The sequence below is a fragment of the Crocodylus siamensis genome, chromosome 4, assembly GCF_052110815.1.
Source record: "Crocodylus siamensis isolate JL-2025a chromosome 4, ASM5211081v1, whole genome shotgun sequence".
Lineage (NCBI taxonomy): Eukaryota > Metazoa > Chordata > Crocodylia > Crocodylidae > Crocodylus > Crocodylus siamensis.
The window spans coordinates 214,211,510-214,233,912 of NC_143398.1; the positions used below are offsets into that span (position 1 = coordinate 214,211,510).

General features: G+C 41.3%; 1 protein-coding gene across 1 annotated transcript in view; it reads left to right on the forward strand.

Annotated features, from left to right (window-relative positions):
• The window catches only part of WDSUB1 (WD repeat, sterile alpha motif and U-box domain containing 1), a 68,331-nt gene that overhangs the window by 15,707 nt on the left and 30,221 nt on the right, over positions 1–22,403 (forward strand). The window contains exons 3-6 of the mRNA XM_090045659.1: positions 2,359–2,543; positions 10,873–10,965; positions 12,585–12,678; positions 21,832–21,865. Of these exons, the coding sequence (XP_089901785.1) occupies positions 2,359–2,543; positions 10,873–10,965; positions 12,585–12,678; positions 21,832–21,865 (406 nt within the window). The remainder of the gene's footprint in view (positions 1–2,358; positions 2,544–10,872; positions 10,966–12,584; positions 12,679–21,831; positions 21,866–22,403) is intronic.

Here is a 22,403-nt window from a genome sequence, read left to right on the forward strand (position 1 = left end):
AGCGGGGATTAAACTCCCACTTCCCCCTTGCAAATTGGTTCCATCTATGTAGGTTAGACTAACCTACAAGGATTGAATCAGTATAGGCTTCTGTTTTCTTAGTGTCTCTCCCTTGCCTTACTCACTACTGCTAGTTTGTCCACCCCAAGTGCTGTGTCAAGAGCAGCTCAGTGTGCTTGAGGTCCACTGCCAATGGGGACAACATGCTGAACGTGGGGATGGTAGAAAACACTAGAGGGCTGTTTCTGAAATTCTGCCCTTCTCTCTCTCTCTCTCTCTCAGATTAGGTTCCTATGATCAGTCATAAGTCACTAGCCTACATGAAGCTGGTATTCATAACTCCAAACTCCCTCATTTTATCCAATGACTGTTTAATGCAAAATGCATAATCAGTCCTTGGAGCAGGGATTGGACTCTGCTCAGGTGAATGCTATTGTTACTGGGCTGTAGAATCATGCTGTCTCTTTTTGCTTTCTCCTGGCTCTATGAATCTTGAGTTTCTTTTTTTTTTTTTTTTTTCCAGTGGTGGAGCTTCATTAGGAGGGGTGGAGATTGTCACCATCATAGCTTGGCCTATACTCTTGTGGCTAGGATATTCTTTGGGAAGATGGGAGGCACAGCTTTGAATCCCTTAAGGTTTAGGAGAACCTAGAATCTAGATGTCACACTTCCTTCAGTACTTTACTAATTGCCTTGCATAAAAGATAATACCACTAGCCAGCCACCAACTGTACCACCACTACTGTCAGCACCACCACCAGCTGTAGCTTCACCTCCTGCCATACTTTTGATTGCAGATACTTGTGATTGCTGTGGTTTGTATTGACTTCAGTGCTCTCCTTGCGTGTTGAGCATATCTGAGTATTCTTGAATCAAGGCACTCCTGATTTGGGCCTGTGAATGTGTAGGTTGTGGCTTTGGCAGGAGATAAGTGCAGAGTCTGGCTCCATAGCATTAATGGTTGCAAAGGAAGCAGAAAAATCGTAAAGCAACTATTTATAAATAGATTTCTTGTTTTTAGTGTTCCTAATTTCACAAAGTTTGAAGGTGAAGGTACTATTTAATTGGTAGGTATTTTTCTTTATGAAGGAAGGGTGTCTCAGTTTTAGCTACGCTGAGAGAAATTAATGGTATTTCTAAAAAGGGAAAGGTAGTATTTTTTTTGGTTTTCATGATGCTTCAGTTAAAGATGTAATGCAGAAAAAAGTGTCTTTTAGGTAAGATTAGCTCAGTGCGTATACTATGTCTGTGGTTAGAGAGAAGCAACATTTTATTTATGAATTTTTACTTATAAAACCACAAAAGATGGTTAATCCTGGGAACCTCTGGCTACAACTGAAAGTGCTACCAACAAAAAAGAACCAGCAGCTGTTCCATAAAACATAATGATAACAGAATAAATCATGCTGCAGAGCTCTTACCTGGTAGAACTTTTGCTTATGGCCTCTGGTTTTTCTTAGCGCCTCAGCTGTGCACAAGTGTGCTCAATTTAAAACCCACTGAAAGCAATGGGACACTTCCTTGACTTCACTGAGCTCTGGGGTGAGCCGCTGAATGCAGTTATTGGATGGGACATTGCTAACTAAATGGCAACTACTTGTCTGACATTAGAATGAAGGTAAATCTCATATCTCCCTAGCAAGTAAGTTTAACATGGGTATTTTAACTCAGTTCTTCAAACTGGTCCATAGCTAAAATTTGGCATATACAAAATCTCAACCCAAGAGTAATTAAAAAAAACTTTTGAGTGACTGGTAGGAAAAATAGTCATTTGTGTTTTTCTTATGTTCCTCTGGTACAAAAAATAACTTTGTGTGTTATAAACCAGAAAATATTAGTTGGACTACAGCATATCATATGGAACTAATACTTGTGATTTTTTTTTTGTGTGTGTGGAGGGGGTGTAAAACCCAGACCAGAAAGAATGAGAGACAGTTTTTAAATATAATTTTTGTTTGTGTCCCTTTTTAAGTCTGTTCTGACAATTGCATGTTCATCTTTTGAGTTATAATTTGTTCAGTACTCAGTTCTTTGGAATGCTAAATACATGTGGGTGGGCTTTAGCTTGGGGTATATATTATTACTGAATAAAAATGTTGCCTTGGGGTGACAATTCCCATTCTTCTCCTATGGTTAGAAGACAAATTCCTCTGCATATTTTACACACGCTTATTTTGCATTTGTTTGCACCTTTTTATGTTTGTATCTTTCTCTTTATAAAATAATGCTTTTTAAATTCCACGTTTAAAAATAGTTCAGTTTACTGATCTTGCACTATATCACACTAGAGTTGAAGATGAAAATTTCAGAATATTACAATTTCTAAACTCAAATCCCCTTTTTCTCTTTGCTCCTCAGATCTGGGAGTGTGAAGGATGGTTCCTTGGTAGCCTGTGCATTTGCTCCAAATGGAAATTTCTTTGTCACTGGATCATCATGTGGAGATTTAACTATTTGGGATGATAAAATGAGATGCTTGTATAATGAGAAAGCTCATGATCTTGGAGTCACCTGCTGTGATTTTTCTTCACTGCCAGTTTCTGGTTAGTTAATTTACTGTCTAAAATAACTCCTTTTATGTATTTTTTTAACCTCCAGCTTTTGTTTTTATTCATGGCTTTTTTCATTCCTGCCCAGTCAAGCTACTAATAACTAGTAGAGTTCTTGAAGTTTCAAAATACTCTTCGTATCTACCCGCCCCACCCATTACCCTTGTTCTGAAGTTGATGAGTAGAAATTGTTTGTTTGTTTGTTTGTTTTTTTAATGTTCTCTGAGATTCTGACTTAATCTCATCATTTCTGGAATTAAAGGATTAGGCCTGAGCTCATAGTGTATAGGGCTTAGTCCAGCTCCAAGAAAGGTAATACTAGATTTAGTTTTCATTCAGTTAATGTTTTGGAGGTTATCCAGACTTGTAGTTGTAGTTCTAGGTTTGGACTTAAACTACAACAGCCAGAAACTTATTTTACTTACCTATTTCCATATAATTTTATTTCTTGGGTCCATACATTTACAAGGGAAAGCATTTCACACATTTGAAGCAAGCAGATATTTCAGATCCTTCATGACACCTGAGTTTACTCTGTGATTTGAGAGACTGAGTTGGTGTGTAGCCAAATTACTGAACTTTTTGAGGGTAACAGTATTTACCCAGCTAACAGAAATACAAATGAATTGGCATCCTGAATGTGGAAGATGAGAAATGAAGGCCATGCAGCCCTCTAATTTACAAATGTTGTCCGGTTGAAATGCAGACTAAGATGGGTAGACTGTTTTGTTGGCTTAGAAATGGTGTTTAAAGGTCTGTTTATTGGGAATTGGCTTATAGGTATAAATATATGCATTATAAGGTTCAAGATGGCCAGCAGGGTTTAATTGGATTTCTAAGTGCTTGGGTCTCACACACGCACAGAGTTTCTCACAGCCCTGAAAGCAGACAGGCTGTCTGACACAGCAAGGCCAATGGGTGGACACAGCCTGAGAACTGGAGGGTCATATACCATACTGTCTAACACAACAAGGTCAACAAGCCTGGGAACCGAGGGAGTATGTACCATATTGCCCATAACACGAGTTAAGTGGTACCAGCTAACGAGGCCCCGGATCGGGGTGGTGGTGTCATGGTTGGTCTGAGGGTGGGTGTTCCCCCCCCCCCCAAAAAAAACAAACAAACAAACAAAAAAACAAGGCCTCTGGGTCCTAAATCCAGAGCCAACATGTTTGTTGGGAAAAAACAATGTTAAAACTTGTTTCATAAAGGCTCAGGAATCACATAATAGTTTGTTTTTTGTGGAAGTCAGGTCTGGACGTACCTCAGTTCCACCAAAGATATTAGACCTGTGACTTAGTCTGGTCTAAACGAATAGACTTACCAATGTTTCTGTTTTGTTTAGGTTCCTTTTGTAACTAAGTGTCTATCAAGTTTTCCCCCGAGAAAGGGGGATGTAGTAGAAGGTGTTAACTTTCTTACTAAAGAGCGATGTCATCCACAGGAAATGGTCAGTCGATCATTTTGGGTCAGGGGTTAGTAATTAAAATAAAGGCTTAATGAGAACAAGAAGTCTTACTACTTCTTCCTGAGATTCAGAATAACACAGATCATCAAATCACAGCTTAATTATTTAGTGGAAGCAGTTTATTAGCAGTATAGTCTATCTTAACAGTGTTTACTTCTTTTAATTTTCTTTCTGGACCTACTTGCGGAAACAAGTCCCACAGTTTCTCAGTAATTTTGCAGTGTAGTGGTACAGCACCTTCTGTTTTCAAGTTCACATCTATACCAGCAGCTGTTGATTTTAAAGCAGCAAAAGTTGTTTGAACTTTAATGCTAAAGAAACAAGATTCTGACATACGCACATTTCATGCAGCCAAACAGCACCAGTTATACTTAAGGATAATATATACAGAGTACTTTGCTTACTACCCGCTCTAAAGAAACAGCAGTAGGAGAAAGCAGAATGTGATCTCATGCTCAGGTACAGAAGCTTAGTGACAGATACTGCAAAAATCAATCAAATAAGAATCCACTGAAAGGTGCAGAGGCAGTAACAAAGTGAAAAATTCCATGTCATCAGCAGTGTCAACATTGAATTATTCTGGCATGATGGAGTAAGGGGATTCATGTTTTCATATAAAATCTCTAAGCTTGGGGAGGTTGGGGGGAAGGACTCCCAATAAACTCAGTTGTGAACTATAAAAAAGAAAATTCTTCCAAGAAAATTTACTTGGTATAGTTTAAAACTGTGCCGCCAGCTCTCTGATCTGCCAGCTCAAGAATGGAGTGATGGCAGGAAAATTGCATCTCTTGCATGGCAGTGCAGAATGTTGTCAACTGATTTAGCAGTGCAGTTTACAATCAATGTCTATTTTTAATTTTGTTTAAAAAAATGTTATTGGAAGTTCATATTTTTCCTTATCTCTTTTTAACCACATCCCAAATTTGAAACTGTCAAGATTACTGGCAGATTTCAAACAGGTTATGATACTTACGAAAGTACTGCTTACCAGTAAACTGAAAAGAAAAAGTTATTTTCCAGTGGAGTTGCTTTCCACCTTGCTTAAGTACAGGAAAACTACCCATGAAACAGCAGTTTATGATTAGTTAGGCTATTTATAACATATGATTCTTCCATTTTCTTTAAATTGGATTTAGTTATGACTGAATAGAATCTTAAGCATCTTTTCCCAGAAGATACAGAATTTAATTGCTCTGGAAAAAATAAGGTGTAATGTGATAATATCTGTTTTTGTTATATTTAAAGTAATTGGCTATGGTAAGTGGGATGTTTGTTTATTCTAACATACAAAGTAGTGTAAAAATTGTTTGATAGCTTTTTATTACTGTCTCAGATTCCTACTGTTCAGTATTTTTTCCCCTAGAATCTTGCGGTGAGTCTTTATTTGTGTTGCTGTGAATTTTATATTTTTTAGTAATTGATATCTTTGACATGCATGTTATCATTATAGTTTTGATTCTGACAGTGATGTACTTGTAGATGTTTTTCTCTCATTTGGGAAAACTACTAAAAGCCATTTTTCTGTTTCCATCCTGCCAAGTACATCACATCATCTTGCTTCCCCATAGTTGTTTACTAATTAGCTTCTTAGACCTGAATCTGCTTTATAAATAGTTCTTTCTTTTTATCTTGCTAAGGACTGCATGGTTAACCTGAAATAGCAGGATAAAAATTGTTATTTACAGTCAGGCAATCCTAGCTTTAATAATCTCAGTATTGAAAAGGAGTGTTTCAAACGCTTCCCAAAGCTGTCAGAGAAACATTCTGAAAACAGTTAATAGCAATATTATGATTATAGTGATTTATAAAATGAAAAGTATGCTTCATCTATTCTAACTATTCTAGCTGTAAGTATTTTCTTATATATCAATGGAAATAAGAGGTGTTGTTTCCTTGGGGAATTTAATAGAAAATGGTTTATTTTCACAACTCCTTTAATATTTTAGGACAGGGGTATTGAACTCATCTGGCCCCATGGGCCATACCGGTGGTTCAGGCCTATCTGTAGGCTGGATCGGACCCACAGATCGACCCCACATTCTGAATCCAGCACATGTTCTGGAGTGGCTGGGGAGGATGCCCTATGGGCATGGTCCTGCTCCAGGGCCATGCTGCTGGTGGTGGCCGCTTCAACACTCCAGGAGTGGTCACCACTTCCAGTGCACAGGCCTATCCCTCGTGACCTGAATGCTGCCTGTGGGTCAGATGGATTACAGCCAGTTTGTGCGAGAATCTGGTAAATAGGTATTTAGGGAGAACCAAATATGAAAGCTAGTAAGTTTAGATCCAAACCAAAACTTGTCCATAATTCAGGGTCATTTGGATCCAAAGCTTTGGCTCAGTCAATTGCCTCGATATGTTTACTGACACTTGATGGATTTTGGGCTTTTGGAGCAGGTCCCGACGAGCGTGCACATGCAGTATGCAGCACTGCACATGCACATGCAAGTATTCCCCAACCTGCTTATTTGCAGCGTGGGGTTTTTTTGACACCAGGAGAAACCCATGCTAGAAAAAAGTGGGGCAGTGTGTGCCACCCAAAACTGGAGCCTGGCTGGCTGGAGCCATGCTTCAGCTGCCAGTCAGGCTCGCTGCTGCTGGAGTGCTGCCTCTGGAGCACTGGGAGGCCTACAGAATCCCAAGTAAGGTTGTTGGGGCCAGCCCAGGTGCTGGCCTCAGCTTTCCCTCTTAATTCCCAGTGTATGTCAATTGAAGCTGATAATTTCAACCTGAACAGGATTTTAAATGCTGTATGTGGAAATATATATTAGAGCTGTATAGGATAAATTTTTACCTATATAAACTCAACCTTCCTCCCCCACAGAAAAAAGGTTATGGAAAAAGAATAAATGTTAGCTTGTTCACCAGGAGTAATTTTGGTGGGTTTTTTTCTGCTTTTCTCCCAAGCCTTTTGTATATATGTGTTACTCCACTGATTTTTTTCCCCCTCCTCTCCCATGGTTGTACCTGGCTATTCTTTTGGCAAATGGATCAGATTCTAAAGACTGTATCCCAACATTAACTACACAGTTAAACTGACATTCCTTAATTCAAATTGCATGAAAGTGTATATTTAACTGGGCTTATGTAAAGGTTGGAGAAAGCCCTTAGGCTGTGTATTATTTAGAAATGATAAACATCTGCTTAACATTTTCTTCTCTTGGATTTTCAGGTTTCTAGTAATTGGTTTTTTACTTCCCAAACCCACTGCATACAGAACAGATTGGAAAAGTCAAGATTTATGATTAATTATTTGTGAAAGACTTGTACAAAATTAAAATTTATGAAAAAGTAAGTTCATTTTTTAAATGAAGCACCAAATTTTAGATGGCTAAAAAAGCAAAAATCAAGAAAGTATTTGCTAAGGAAGCATGTGTTTCAACACTTAGTACATGCACAAGAACTTGTTTTTCCTTAGCTTCTCAACCATCCATACTGAACTATATTAATCTACTTTAGTAGGCAAATTATCTAGGGAAAGGCAGAATTTTGTCCTTAGACGCAGCTTCTGTTCATACTTTTGAAATGACACAGTCTTGACTCTGGCCCATCGTTTTTTTTATCATAGAGTAATAGGTGTATGCAGCAGAGGGTTGGCCACCAACAACCTGTGGGCTGGATTTGGTCTGTAAAGAGGTCCAGTCTGCCTTGCGAATCAATGGCATGGAATTGTCATGTCTTCCGTCCCCTCAGCAGCAGTCGCCCCTCCCATCCTCCCCCGTCCCCTCGCCTGCTGAGTCTGCTGCTCCACTCCTCTAAACTTTTGCTGCACTACTGGGATCTGGAATCTGGCCACTTAGAGTGGGGGATGGAGGAGTGGCAGAGACTTCTGGCCTATAGCAATGGCTTAGCTCTGCCTTGCGCCAGCAAAAGACTACCAACCTCTGGTATACAGTATTTAAAACCAACAAACTTGCTCCTTGCGCTCCTAGTTGGTAATGCTCATATCTTGGTATGTAGGATCAATTTTAACATACTGGTGTTGATATGTCACACTATATGCCAAATCTGAGGGTACCTGGAAATGGAATGAGTTAATTGAAATCTCTGGGTTTATCTTATGAATCAAGTCTAAGTGTTTGCACATCTAACAATGCTGTTACTGCACCATGTCCTTTTCAAAGGATATCATGGCATCCCTACATGCCCTGGCTCCCTGGTTGAGAACTGCTGTACTGTACAAAGACACAACAGAAAGATAGTACACCGTGCTCCAAATCAGAATTTTACAACAATTTACAAGAAATTGTGTTCATCTTGTAGCAACAGCAGGCCCTACAAGGAGAGGCTATGAGACCTGAACCTGTTCAGCCTCCACAAGAGAAGGCTGAGAGGGGATCTGGTGGTCGTCTATAAACTGGACAAGGGAGACCAGCAGGCAATGGGAGAGAGAGTCCCTATTCCCCCGAGCACTACTGGGAGTAACAAGGAGCAACAGCCATAAGTTGATGGAGAGTAGATTCAGGCTAGATATCAGGAGGCACTACTTCATGGTCAGTGTTCGTTTCTACCCTGGGGGTCTTCAAAAGGAGGCTAGATAGACACCTTGCCGGGGTCGTTTGACCCCAGCATTCTTTCCTGCCCATGGCAGGGGGTCGGACTTGATGATCTGCTCAGGTCCCTTCTGACCCTACCAACTGTGAAACTGTGAATTGGCCTTTTAAAAGGCAACCTCATTTTTGGAAGGGTGGGGGTGGGGTGGGGGAGAATTTAATAGTCTCCTCTAATAAGTAGAGCAGCAATTCTCAAACTAGGTTGCAGTCAGATTTTATCAGAATAATGATTCACTATAACTAAATTGATTAAAATTATGAGGATGTTATGGTGTGTACTCTTGTTACGTGTGTTTGTGTGTGTGTGTGTGTGTGTGTGTGTATACACACACATGTAAAACAAGAATATTATTTATAAAAATACATTAAGTATTAACATTTGAGAACTTCTGAATTGGAGGCTATGCACACAACTCCTGTTTCACAGCTGGCACACTTTGTGGTACAAAAAAATCTTTATAATCTGCTTTGATCAACTCATTTTCAGAAAGTCAACAAATTTAGGAGTAAAGGGAAGGAAAAAAAGGAATTGAAGACAATAAGGAACTCTTAACCTCTTCTTATTTTTACAACAAACGTATCACAAATCCATGTCAATTATAGTAAATTGATGCTACTAGAATCATTTCCCAGACTAACTTCCAAATATAACAGGACTTTGCATATTTATACCAAGGACTGGGAAGCCTTTTGTAAATGCGGATTTTTTTTTAATAATAAAGCACATGCTAAAAGTGTATTGGCCAAGCAAGGACCTGCTTGGTTTTAAAAAGCCTATCCTTGCTGTATTTAAGAATACCTATTTAATTTGAAAATCAGATGTTGTGTCTGATGGAATAACATCCTTCTTTTTTAAAACTTGGACATTTAGCGTTTATATATATGTAATTTTTCATTGTTTTATTCACTGATGTAATTTACATGAGGATCTGGAGTGGACATAGGACAAGGGAGGGCAAAATGTGGTCTGGGGGCTGGATGTGGCCTGCTAGGCCATTCTATCTGGCCCGCAGGACCCCTGAAAATTTAGAAAATTAATATTTATCTGCCCTGGGCTTCCTGTTATGTGGCCCTTGATGGCTTGCCAAAACTCAGTAAGCAGCCCTCTGCCCAAAATAATTTCCTGCCCCTGACATAGGAGTGCTTAGTGTAGTTGATTGTAGGTTGCTATTACTGTATTATGCCACTAGGTAATGTGGGAATTGGGTAATAGTTGTTTCCTTTGAGCAAGTGACTACCTTTGAGAGAGCTGTGAACAAGTTTCAGTCTAATTTGCACTGATTCTTTTAAGAATAATTCTACATCAGATTGGGTAAAGTTGTCTTGATGTAGGTGTTTATATTATTTGTCCACTCCTTGTTCACACTGGTATAAATGTGTCTTGTCAAGCAAGTCTTGAGGTCAGGGTACTCAACCTCTGGCCCGCGGGGCAGATGTGGTTCACAGAGCTTCGGAATCTGGCCCACAGGGCTTCCTATGAGTTGGGAAATTTGGTGGTGGGGGAGCAGTGGCAGTTAATAGCCACCCCTCCCTGCTGCCAGACTTCCAAGCCCATGCAGTTGGGTTAATAAAATATAGCACCCACAAGAATTCTTGCCTTTTGTATATTTCCTGGATGATCACAGCAACAGTATTTCAACACCACTAATTGTTTATCTCTGTAGAACATGTTGTAAAAGTACCAGTGTTAGTAAAAGTATCTTGTTACAGTACTCTATTGCTGTAAAATAAGGAAATATGGTGGATTTAGCATGGAAGTTATGGAAGGTAGAATCACAAATACTGTTTTACTTAGTTAACAGTATATAGTTAAACTATACATTGATACATTTTTTTTAAAAGACTTGGAAAATAGTCTATAAAAGCTATTGGTATTTCCTTTTTTCTTTGTATTTTTTATTATTATATTTCCTATTCAATCCTTTGGGTTTGGTATGGAATTATTTGCATTCTGCAGTGTGGAAATTCTACAAAATATATATTTTTTTAACCAGTTTGTGTGGCTAATCTCTTTATCTTTGACAGTTATCTCATTCAAATTGCATACCTGCCCCAGTTCTGCACTTCTTTCACTTATGATATTCAGGAAATAATTTATGATAATACAAACCTGCTATTTAATTTAACTTTAATTATAAATATTACTTTGACTTTGCAATTTTTATCAATGCTTTATTCTAATGCATTAAACAGTACTAGAAAGGAAGCTAATCAGCTATGAAGAGAATTTAGCAAAGTTTTCTGTTCTCTCATAATCTTCTCAGTGTTTCTAATCCACTTAAAAATATTTTTTTTTTGTAAGATGGAGAGCAAGGGTCCAGATACTTTCGAATGGCATCCTGCGGCCAGGATAACCAGATCAAACTTTGGCTTTTCTCATTTGCAGATTACTTGGGTATGTATTGTAAAAATGTCCTTATTTTTCAAAACTCCTCCTCCTCCCCCTCCTCCTCCTCCTCCTCCTTCTTCTTCTTCTTCTCCTTCTCCTTCTCCTTCTCCTTCTTCTCATCATTATTAGTTATAAGTTTGTCAAATCTGTGTGATGGGTATCAGTTATACGTTGGACTAATCACATGCTTAAAGTTGAGCTTTTGCTTAAGCGCTTTGCTAAAGGAGAGCAATGTACATGGCATATTCAGGATTGAGCCCTGTTTAGCTTCATAGTCATTTATAATTTATTCTCTGGGATTGTTGGCCCATTGTTGTCCATTTAACATCAATACTGTATAGCAGGGATGGCCAACCTGCTGGACATGTGCTACAGGCATCCTCTGTATGTGGCATAGGGCAGATAGTACAGCAGCAGCAGATAAAGCAGAGCAGGAGAACAGGGAGAGAGCAGAGTAGGGGGTAGAAAGCAGGGCAGCGGATTGGGCAGCGGAAGGGGATCAGAGTGGCATTCAGGGAGGATATGGGGCTAATGTGTGGCATGCCTGTCAAAAAGGTTGGTTCCTACTGGACATATGTGACTATTTGTTGAAAGCCAGTAAAAAAATTGAGTTAGAGCTGGGTTCTTAGGATAAAACCCTGCAGTCCAATACCCTTCCCATCCACAAACTGGTATACCACAAGCAGCGATGGTGCTGATTACCTCAGATCTTTCTAGTGTGTTTCAGGTCTGAAGTTGCCCCTGCTTAGGAGTGAAAATACGTGTTTGCCTGATAAAGTATTTGCTTCTGCTAAAAGTGAATTGGTCTGGTGGCTAGTAGCTTTGTAGTACCTGCTCAGAGGAAACTGGACTGGGATTCCCAAAGCATTTTCAATAGAAAACAAAACTTAACCTATTCTTCTTTTTTTCCTTTCTAATTTGAGGTTTGTAAAGGTGTGGACTTGTTAGGTGTATGTACATGTTTGGTTATATAAATAAGTAATTTATGTATTTTTACTAAAATCCAAGATTATTAAAATTGCAGAGTAAAACCATCAGAAGTAAGAGAATCTAACTTTAATAGGGCTTTAGTGTGCCTGACTATCTCTTTTTGTATATTCAGTCTGGCAGAGGGCCATATCCTTAAGGCTGTTTTGCATAGCATGGTAACACAAAGAAACCATATAGTCAATTAACTTGCTGTTTATCTAAGCATTCTTGGTTAGCAAAACCATCATGTAATAGCTTTTATATTATTTTTTCTCCCACACCCTGATTCAGGAAGCATGACCAAAGAAAAGAGGGTGTCCTTACGCCCCAGCAATTCCCAGCTGCCTTTTATGCTATTAGCAGCTGGCCTCATAGTCACAGTATATCAGATTAATTATCATCATGTTATCCTCAGTTGTTTTTAAAGAACAGCTTTCATAAGTGAAGGCTAATATAACATTTAGATTTTAGGTCACATTTCAAAATTGGCACTGACTCTAACATATCAAGTTACTAAAATGACTTTTTAAAAATGAAATGCATAATTTCAGGCCTTTGAAGACAATAAATCAAAACACTTTTAAAAGGAAATCTGTGTTTTTCATCTTTATCAATTATTTGCATATTCAGCTTTCATTTTTCTTGGTTTTTTGTAGGTGCTGAATTAAAATATAAATGTACATTGAGTGGACACTCTGCTCCAGTTCTAGCTTGTGCATTTTCTTATGATGGACAGATGTTAGTTTCAGGGTAAGCAGTTTTATTTGTTTTAGTTGGTGTACATTTTTAGTAGATGGTTCTGTCTAGTTAAACATTTTAACAAATCTTGCAAAATAAGGGACATTTCAGATGGTTGGAAGTCTGCCAGTGTAATTCCATTATTTAGCAAGCATAAAAGAGGCAACCCAGGGAAATTTATACTAGGTAGTTTGATGTCAGTCCAAGGTAAAATAATGGAATAGTTAATTTGGGACTCTTATCAACTAAGAATGATAGGTTAATAACATAATTAACAGTGGTTATTGTGCTTTCATGGAAAGTAGGTCTTGTCCAACAAACAGCTTGCCAGGTAAGATGGAAGACTCCCTATCATTTGTGGTGCTTTTTAAGGCCAGATTGGATATCTTTTCAGAAGGTGTGCTTTTGTATGTAGGGCTACTTGGAAAAATTCTATGGCTGATATATGTAGGAGATCAGGCTAGATCAGGGCTGTTCAAGCCTTGGCCCATGGGCCAAATACCTTCTGCAGAGCCATAGCATCTGGCCTGCAGGGCTCCCCACAGGTCAGGAAATTTGGTGGCAGGGAAGCCCAAGCCAAGCCACAGTCCCCTCCCTCTGTGCAGTGAGATTGGAGCTGGGCCATCTCTTCCTGTGCAGTGAGATCAGGGCTGGGCCATACCCCTTTCCCTTCCCTTGTGTGGCGAGATTGGGGCTTCCTGCAGAAATAAAGCTTTTGGACATACAAACAGGGATGCTGACAAATGTTTTTCAGGTTTCTGTTTCACCAGTAAATGGCAGAACCTGCTCTTATCATAGTCCTCACGTATAATGTGTACTCCAATATCTGGCAGCTAGTTTTAGGGGGAAAGAGGTGTGTTATATGAAAATGTGCACTGGAGATAGAGGGAAACAGAACCTTCACTTGTAGGGAGCTACTTTGTGGGAATGACTTTTTGGGTATATTGTCTGATATACTATGCAGTACACAAAGGCCATAGATACTAATGCCGTTGTGACAGGTGAAAAGTGCTAGCTGTTTGAAGTAACAGATCAAAGGCCATTAAGATATATGTTACTCCCTCAGTATCTTGTTTCAGGTAAAGCTGTCAATAATGTTTTCATGTGCTTCAGAAATTAGAAATAAATTCCAGGTTTGTGTTCAGGCCTTTGGAAATGTATTACTAGACTGGTTTAAATACTGTACAACTAACATGTTCTCTTTCATCTCACTACTGAAACATGAGCATTCAAATATATAATTCTCTAAGATTTAGCAGGAGTATTGCATGCAAAACCTCATTATAATATGACTGTATTTATGAAATGTAGCTGTTATTTTAAATAAAGTAATGCTCAGGTTGGTGATAAAATTTATCAGTCCTGCATATTTAAAATAAGGTGCTGGCCAGAGTCCATTTCAGTTAGATTTAAAAAAAAAAAATTCCAGCCTAGGATTGTGACTTGGACTGTTGCAGGCAAGAGTATGGGCTAATAAATTCTACAAGCAGGATTTCTGAAGGAGGGGAACATTCAATGTACAGGTATTGTACTCATAGTAACAAGGTGGTCTTGCTTTGGAGTATATGCCATGAGTGGATATGCCATGACCTGAAATACGATGTTTTATATAATATATAATTTAAAAGCAGTACTTTTCCTTAAGACAGGGTTGTCAGATATGGCCTGCAGGCCTCATCTGGGCTGTGGAGCTCCATCATCTGAACAATGGTGCTGCCTCTGTTTTTGCAGTTGATCTAGCTGGTCAATGGGAAAGAAAGTGGTGGTACCACATGCACTGTGGGTCCTACACTGGCTAGAGTGAGCACTCTGTGTGCTGAATCCAGCATGCAGCTAGATTGGGAGAGTGGGGGGAGTCAGGTCCATGGGCCTGATGCAGCCTATAGTGCTGGCCATGGGTCATTCATTTAGCAGCTCATGGAGCCAAATGAATTTGTCATTGCCTTAAGGTAAGGTAAGCACTGTATGAAGCAATGAGGAAAAGAAAACAGTTGCTCAGAGTTTTTGAAGAAAGGATAATGTTACTGGGATATTAGGTAATACATATGATGCTGGGGTTGCTTTCTGTATTTCTCTGTATCTATCATGTAGTCATAATAATAATAATAATAATAATGTTAATAATAATAGTTGATGATAATTTTAATTAATTAAAAATAATAAGGTAGAGTAACGGTTAACCATATTTTTATACATTTTAATTACACAGTGTGTTTTTATTCTTGATTTTAGAAGTACTCAATCTCCTTTAGCCTGTCCAAGTAGCAACTTAAAATAACAGTCCCAATACTTTGCTAATTTTCATTTTTTACCAACATTTCTAAACTAAGCAATATAAATAATTAAAATGACCCGTTTTCAAAGGAAACACCAGAAAGTATTAGATTAGTCAGTAATTAAAGTCACAGCTGTAGAAATCCCAGAGAATAATAATATTCTTTGTCGTTTTCCTTTGTCTTTTTTTAGGGAATGCTTTTTTTAGTATTTTCTTTCTGAATCTCAAATGCTTACAATAATTATAGTTAGTGTATTTACTCAAATAAATGACAACCCCCCAGTAATTAGGTTCTGTTGAAAGGCAGACAGTGCAGTGTGTGTCTGTGACACTGATCACCTATAGTGAACCTAATGGGGTAGAGGGTTGTCGGGCCTTTCTTGATCATCTCAGATGGAGGTGGGTTTTGGGCCCAGGAATGCACATAGGACTACAGCCTGCTCTCATGCACCTTATAATGAAACTTTTGTGGAGATTCAGGTAAGCTTTATAAGTATATTGTAAAATCACAAATACAACAAAAATAAGAGCATCAGCAAGTGAGAATAGTAGGGCTGTGCGAAGCTTTGGTCACTGATTCGGTTTGGCAGAGATTCAGAATAGTTTGGTGGCCGAATCTCCAAATCAAATCAGGAAATCCTTTAATCGCTCTAAATTGGTTCAGAGAGATTTGATGATTTGGACATAGACACAGCTTTAAATGTTTTTTCTACATACTTCAGGGTACCAGGTGGCTCATGAATGCTGAGATGGGGCAGAATGGAGCAGGGTGGGGGTCCCCAAAGTGCTCAGCAATGAACTCCAGAAGTGGACCAGAAGCATATCCAGTCCACTTCTGGGTCTGCTGCAGAGCACTTGTGGGGGATTCATAGATTCATAGATTCATAGATGCTAGGGTCGGAAGGGACCTCAATAGATCATCGAGTCCGACCCCCTGCATAAGCAGGAAAGAGTGCTGGGCCTACATTACCCCAGCTAGATACACATCCAACCTTCTCTTGAATACCCCCAGGGTAGGGGAGAGCACCACCTCCCTTGGGAGCCCGTTCCAGACCTTGGCCACTCGAACTGTGAAGAAGTTCCTCCTAATATCTAATCTAAATCTGCTCTCCTCCAGCTTGTGGCCATTATTTCTTGTAACCCCCGGGGGCGCCTTGGTGAATAAATACTCACCAATTCCCTTCTGTGCCCCCCTGACGAACTTATAGGCAGCCACCAGGTCGCCTCTCAACCTTCTCTTGCGGAGGCTGAAAAGGTCCAGTTTCTCTAATCTCTCCTCATAGGGCTTGGCCTGCAGGCCCTTAACCATACGAGTGGCCCTTCTCTGGACCCTCTCCAGGTTATCCGCATCTTTCTTGAAGTGCGGCGCCCAGAATTGCACGCAGTACTCCAGCTGCGGTCTGACCAGCGCCCGATAGAGGGGAAGTATCACCTCCTTGGACCTATTTGTCATGCATCTGCTGATGCACGATAAAGTGCCATTGGCTTTTCTGATGGTTTCGTCACACTGCCGACTCATGTTCATCTTGGAGTCCACTAGGACTCCAAGATCCCTTTCCACTTCCGTGCCACCCAGCAGGTCATTTCCTAGGCTGTAGGTGTGCTGGACATTTTTCCTCCCTAGATGCAGCACTTTGCATTTCTCCTTGTTGAACTGCATTCTGTTGTTTTCTGCCCACTTGTCTAACCTGTCCAGGTCTGCTTGCAGCTGTTCCCTGCCCTCCGGCGTGTCCACTTCGCCCCATAGCTTAGTGTCATCTGCAAACTTGGACAGAGTACATTTCAACCCCTCGTCCAAGTCGCTGATGAAGACATTAAAGAGTATCGGTCCAAGCACCGAGCCCTGCGGGACCCCACTGCCCACACTCTTCCAGGTCGAAACCGACCCATCCACCACGACTCTCTGGGTGCGACCCTCCAGCCAATTCTCCACCCACCGGACTGTGCAGTCATCCAAGTCACAGCCCCTTAACTTGTTCACCAGTATGGGGTGGGATACCGTGTCAAAGGCCTTCCTGAAGTCCAAGTATACGACATCCACCCCTCCTCCTGCGTCGAGGCGTTTTGTGACCTGGTCATAAAAAGAGACTAGATTGGTCAGGCACGATCTACCTGCCACGAACCCGTGCTGGTTTCCCCTCAGCATAATTTGTCCTGCCGGGCTCTCACAAATGTGAGCCTTGATGATTTTCTCAAAGATTTTGCCAAGGATGGAGGTGAGACTGACTGGCCTATAGTTACCCGGGTCCTCCTTCCTCCCCTTCTTGAAAATGGGAACCACATCGGCCCTTTTCCAGTCCTCTGGGACTTGACCCGTGCGCCACGAGCGTTCAAATATTCCCGCCAGTGGCTCTGCAATGATGTCGGCCAGTGCCTTCAGTACCCTCGGATGGAGCTCATCCGGGCCTGCCGACTTAAAGGCATCCAGTTCCTCCAAGTGACCCTGCACCACCTCAGGGTCCACGCATGGAAGTCTGGTGCCTTGCTGCTGCCTCCCTACGCTCCCAGTGAGAGACTTGTCATGCCTCTCACTTAGGAGCACTGAGGCGAAGAACTCGTTGAGGAGTTCAGCCTTGTCCCCTCTGTCCGTCACCAATTGTTTCTGCCCATTTAGCAGGGGTCCTATTCCTCCCTGGGCCTTCCTTTTACTCCCTATATATCTAAAAAACAATTTCTTATTGTCTTTTACTTGGGTTGCCATCCTCAGCTCCATGGTAGCTTTGGCCTGTCTAACTGCCTCCCTACAAGCACGAGCAGAAGAGGTATATTCCTCTTTGGTGATCTCTCCCTGTTTCCACTTTTTATGTGCTCCCCTTTTGGCCCTTAGTCTCCCCAGGATTTCTCTGGTCAGCCAGGGAAGCCTCCTGGCCCCTTTCCCTCTTTTACCTCGCACGGGGATCGTCTCGCTTTGTGCGAGAAGGATAGCTTCCTTAAGGCACAGCCACCCTTCTTGGGCTCCCATCGTTTCAAAACTACTACTCTGCAGTGCATCCTTCACTAATCGCCTGAGTTTGCTGAAATCAGCTTTCCTAAAGTCCAGCACGTTCACCCTACTGGTTACCTTACCCACTCGACGCCTTATGTTGAATTGTACTTTTAGGTGATCACTGTCCCCCAGATGGCTACCGATCTGTAGGTCCCCTACTATGTCATCCCCCGTTGCCAATACCAGATCCAGTAAGGCATTCCCCCTAGTGGGACCATGTACCTCCTGCGTCAGGTGGAGGTCCTGTACACAGGTTAGAAACCTGCGTGAGCGGTGGGACTTTGCTGTCTGTGTCTCCCAGCAGATGTCCGGGTAGTTTAGGTCCCCCATGACCACCGCCTCTTTAGCTTTTATGGTCTCTGAGAGTTGCCTCAGGAGCCCCAAATCTATTTCTTCCCCTTGATGTGGGGGTCTGTAGCAGACCCCTACCACCAAATCCTTTTCTCCTTGCCCCCCATGTAGCCTAACCCACAGTCCTTCTACTTCCTCATCCTTTGATTCTGTCTTGATGAGGGTTGATGTATATTGCTCCTTAACATAGAGCGCAACCCCTCCCCGCCTTTTCCCCACTCTGTCCTTTCTGTACAATCTATAGCCCTCAATATGTACCGCCCAGTCGTGGGATAGATCCCACCAGGTTTCCGTCAGCCCCACTAAGTCGTAGTCGTTTAGTGCAACCAGGAGCGCTAGTTCATCCTGCTTGTTCCCCATGCTCCTAGCATTAGTATATAGGCACTTGAGCCCTGTGACTGGTGCTTTTGCTACCCCCTCGCTCCAAGTCCTAAAGGGCTTTTTGTCTCTAACCTTCCCGTTCCTTACCTGTGCCGTATTGCTGTCCACCCCCTGCCTTTCACGTTCCCAAAGCTCTCTTTCTTCAGGCTGGGCTGTCCTTGTGGGTACCACCTGGTTTGGTGGTCCACAGCCTCCCCCACCCTCATCTTCCCCTCCCCCCGACGAGCCTAGTTTAAAGCCCGCCGGAGGAGATCCGCCAACCTGGAAGAAAACACACGCTTACCTTTTGGGGGACAGGTGAAGCCCATCCCAGCTGAGCATGTCCCTCGTTGTAATGTGTGGGTCATTGTCCAGGAAGCCGAAGCCTGCCTCGAGACACCACTGCCGAAGCCGCCAGTTGGTCTCTCGGATGCAGTTCTCATGCCGTCTTCCACGTCCGTTCACTGATCTCCTGGCTCAGCAACTGGTGCCTCCTGGATCTGTGGGGGACACCTGGGGTTCCCCTGGGGCCAATCACTGAGCTGGGGGAGTCCAGGGGGGTGGGGTGAAATGAGGCCCCTGCACTCTTGGTGGCAGACCCGGGAGTGGACCAGAAGTACTTCCGGTCTACTTCTGAGTCCATTGCCAAGCATGCGGGGGACCCCCCAACTCCTGTGCGGCGGATGGAACGTCCCACCATCTCAATGTTTATGGTCCTTGCCTAGTACTTTGGTATCAGCATCGAATCTTCAGATTCAGATTTGGCCGAATTGAATTGGGGCAGACACCTAAATCAGTGAATCAAATCACTGTCCCCTGAATTGGGCTGAATCCAAATCCAAATCAAATAGAGCCTGCTTCACGCACCCCTAGAGAATAGTACAACTATTATTACACTGGTTTGACTATAACACTATAAGCAAGACCTACCAAACGGGGTAGTAGAGGGTAGCATCAGGCCCTTCTCAAGGCTCACTGAACCACTGTGACAACCAAGCCATCAGCCTTTTCCACACAGTGTACTGGGACTGAGATGAGGGGAAGGGTGATATTTACCAACTCCAACTGATGATTGAGATCCCAGATGAGTACAAGTAAGTCTCCAATCAAATAGTCCAAATATTCCAATAAGTCACCCCTCACTCACTCTGTCACAAGCAATCCAAACTCAACCAAGCCCTTTCAAGGTCAATCATCAATCAATAAACCAACCAACTAAATCATGCACAGTATACTTTTATACCAACAATGTCTCTCCACTTGTCAATCATCCTCCAACCAATCATGCCCATGTGCACACAACACCCATAATATGGTGCACCTGACACTCGGGTGTAGCACATGGCACTGCAATGCACCAGAGACTACTGCGCATGCTCTCAGATGGAGAGAGGGTCATTGATGTCATTAAGGTAGAAAGTTCAGCTGTTCCAGAACATTCCTACCTCTAATCAATGAGTGCATACCTAGGAGGGAAATCCATAATGGGACTCTGTCCAACACTACATATGGAAAATTTATAAATTTGTTATAATTTTACAGGTATAGAATCTAATTATTAGATGCATTTTCCCCCCCTCCCACTGCTACAGCAGGGAAAATAAATCTGGGGGGGTCAGGTAGCCCCTTTTCTCCTGCTTTCTCCCAGCTTTTTTTCCCCTTTTCTCTCTCTCTCTCTCCTTACTATCAGACCTTGCTTTCCCTGAGCACATAGAAGGGAGGAGCAAATTTGAAAACAATAACCTTGAACTTAAAACATGGCTATAGCAGTTTGCTTATAGTATCCATATGCTTAGTTCACCCAGAATTGTTGCATACTACCTTTTTGAAACTGCTGCAAGTTTTGGCACGGGTATTCCATAAATACACTTCTGAGCAGCATTTTGGCACCTACTTGTATGTAGACAAACTTTGCCTGATATTAAACCAAAGGCCTGTGATTTACCACACTGGGCCCCATGAGTCAGTAGCACTTCAAGCCATGGTGACCTCACAGCTCAGTACTTCAGATACCCTCCCACCCCTCAAGGATCCATGTGCTAATTAGCCCTCACTCATGGTTGGAACTGGGTGTTCTTGTCACTAGTCCTTGTGTATGCTATGCATGCATCATAGGCCATGTACAGCATGGGCCATAGGTAACAGGCTGTGTCATGACCTGACATGAGCTTGCTGGTGGTAGCACCACATGGATTTGATCTATTGAGTGCTCAGTTGGTAGGTTTTGGAACTGATTTGGTAATTTGACCTGGAACACAAAAGTTATAAAAATAAATATAGGTTCCCATTGGTATGTTTGCCTGATATGGACCATGTGTTTTATACTCCTCAATGCTGGCTGCATTCAACCAACTTCATAGTTGGTTTCTGTTGTTGAGCACATGCTGCTTTTGGCAGCAGTTTAATGATAAACAGTGTATTTATTGAGATTTCCTTGTATAAGATCATAAGATGAATGGGTTTTTTCCCTGTTCCTTTTGGAGGAGAAAAACATCGTCTTATATGTGAGTAAATATGGTTTGTTTATTTCCTGTTGTTGGTCATGTAAATACTTTTGCCCTCATTTGAGAAGCTGTAACTGTAGATTTGTGAGATATGGGTTAGAGATTTATATTGTGCTTTTGTAAGTAAACATTAATGTTTAGTGTCTACATGGTCCAGGATTTATCACTGTTGCTGGAAAGAAAATTTCTTCTTTGTATTTCACTTATCTTAGGGGAAATGTCACTTTTAAGTGTTTTATATTCTGTATTGAGGGACTTACTCTTGTCTCCATTTGGGCAAGGTACAAAATGAAATATGAATAGTGGGATGGAATATTTGAAAATGGAAAAGTGGGAGAGCTCTTGTTCACTTGAAATACCACAGTATCCACACATTGGATTGGTGACATGGCCAGTAGTTCTGTGTATTGCACAGATCCATTGTCTTAACACCTATTTGATGGTGAGAGAGGCTGTGGCATTCATCCAGTGCTCAGCCCCATAGCTTGTACTTTAAGCTGCTGTATAGATGCTCAGTATCCTACTTCTGTGTTTAGGTGGAGAAGATTTATCTAGATCACATTGACAGAGCTGCTGCCAATAAATGTTTGTTCTAGCTTGTGGGACAAGAATTTGTCCCATTGAGTACTAACTAGTTGGTTTCCTTAATTGTTTTCATGCAGAATTTAATGTAATGTTTTCTTTTAAAGATCTGTGGACAAATCTGTCATAATTCATGAGACTGTAAGTATTTCTTAATTCAAGATTAATTTATTGAACTCATTTTTAAACAAAAATCATTAATGTTTCTTCTGAAATTTTGTCTACTCCAGGTAAAGTAACATAAAAGGATAAGAAATGTAGAATCTAAAATTTAGTATGCATTTATGGAGCAGAAGGAGGAGGAATGTGAATTGACATAGAATTGCTGTGTCAAAGTACTGAAAATCAGTCAGTCTTTCTTGTGTGTGTGCATGTGCACACACATTTCCTTTCTCTACATCTTATGTCTTTCTCCTATTATATTACTCATATTACTATATATTAAAATTGCGCTAACATTATATATATGTACACATCTGCCCTTTCAAATGGCTGGCATTACAGGAGGTTATCATCCTGAGGCCACTGCAGAAGTAGGCTCAAAGGGAACTTCTCTCTGACATCTTTGGGGAGAGCTCTTCCTCATGTCTTAATACAGCAGTCTTTATAATTGTATCAATAGTAGCTCTAATCCAGTCCCACTATCCCCATTGCCCAGGATTTTGTCGTTGCAGTCGTA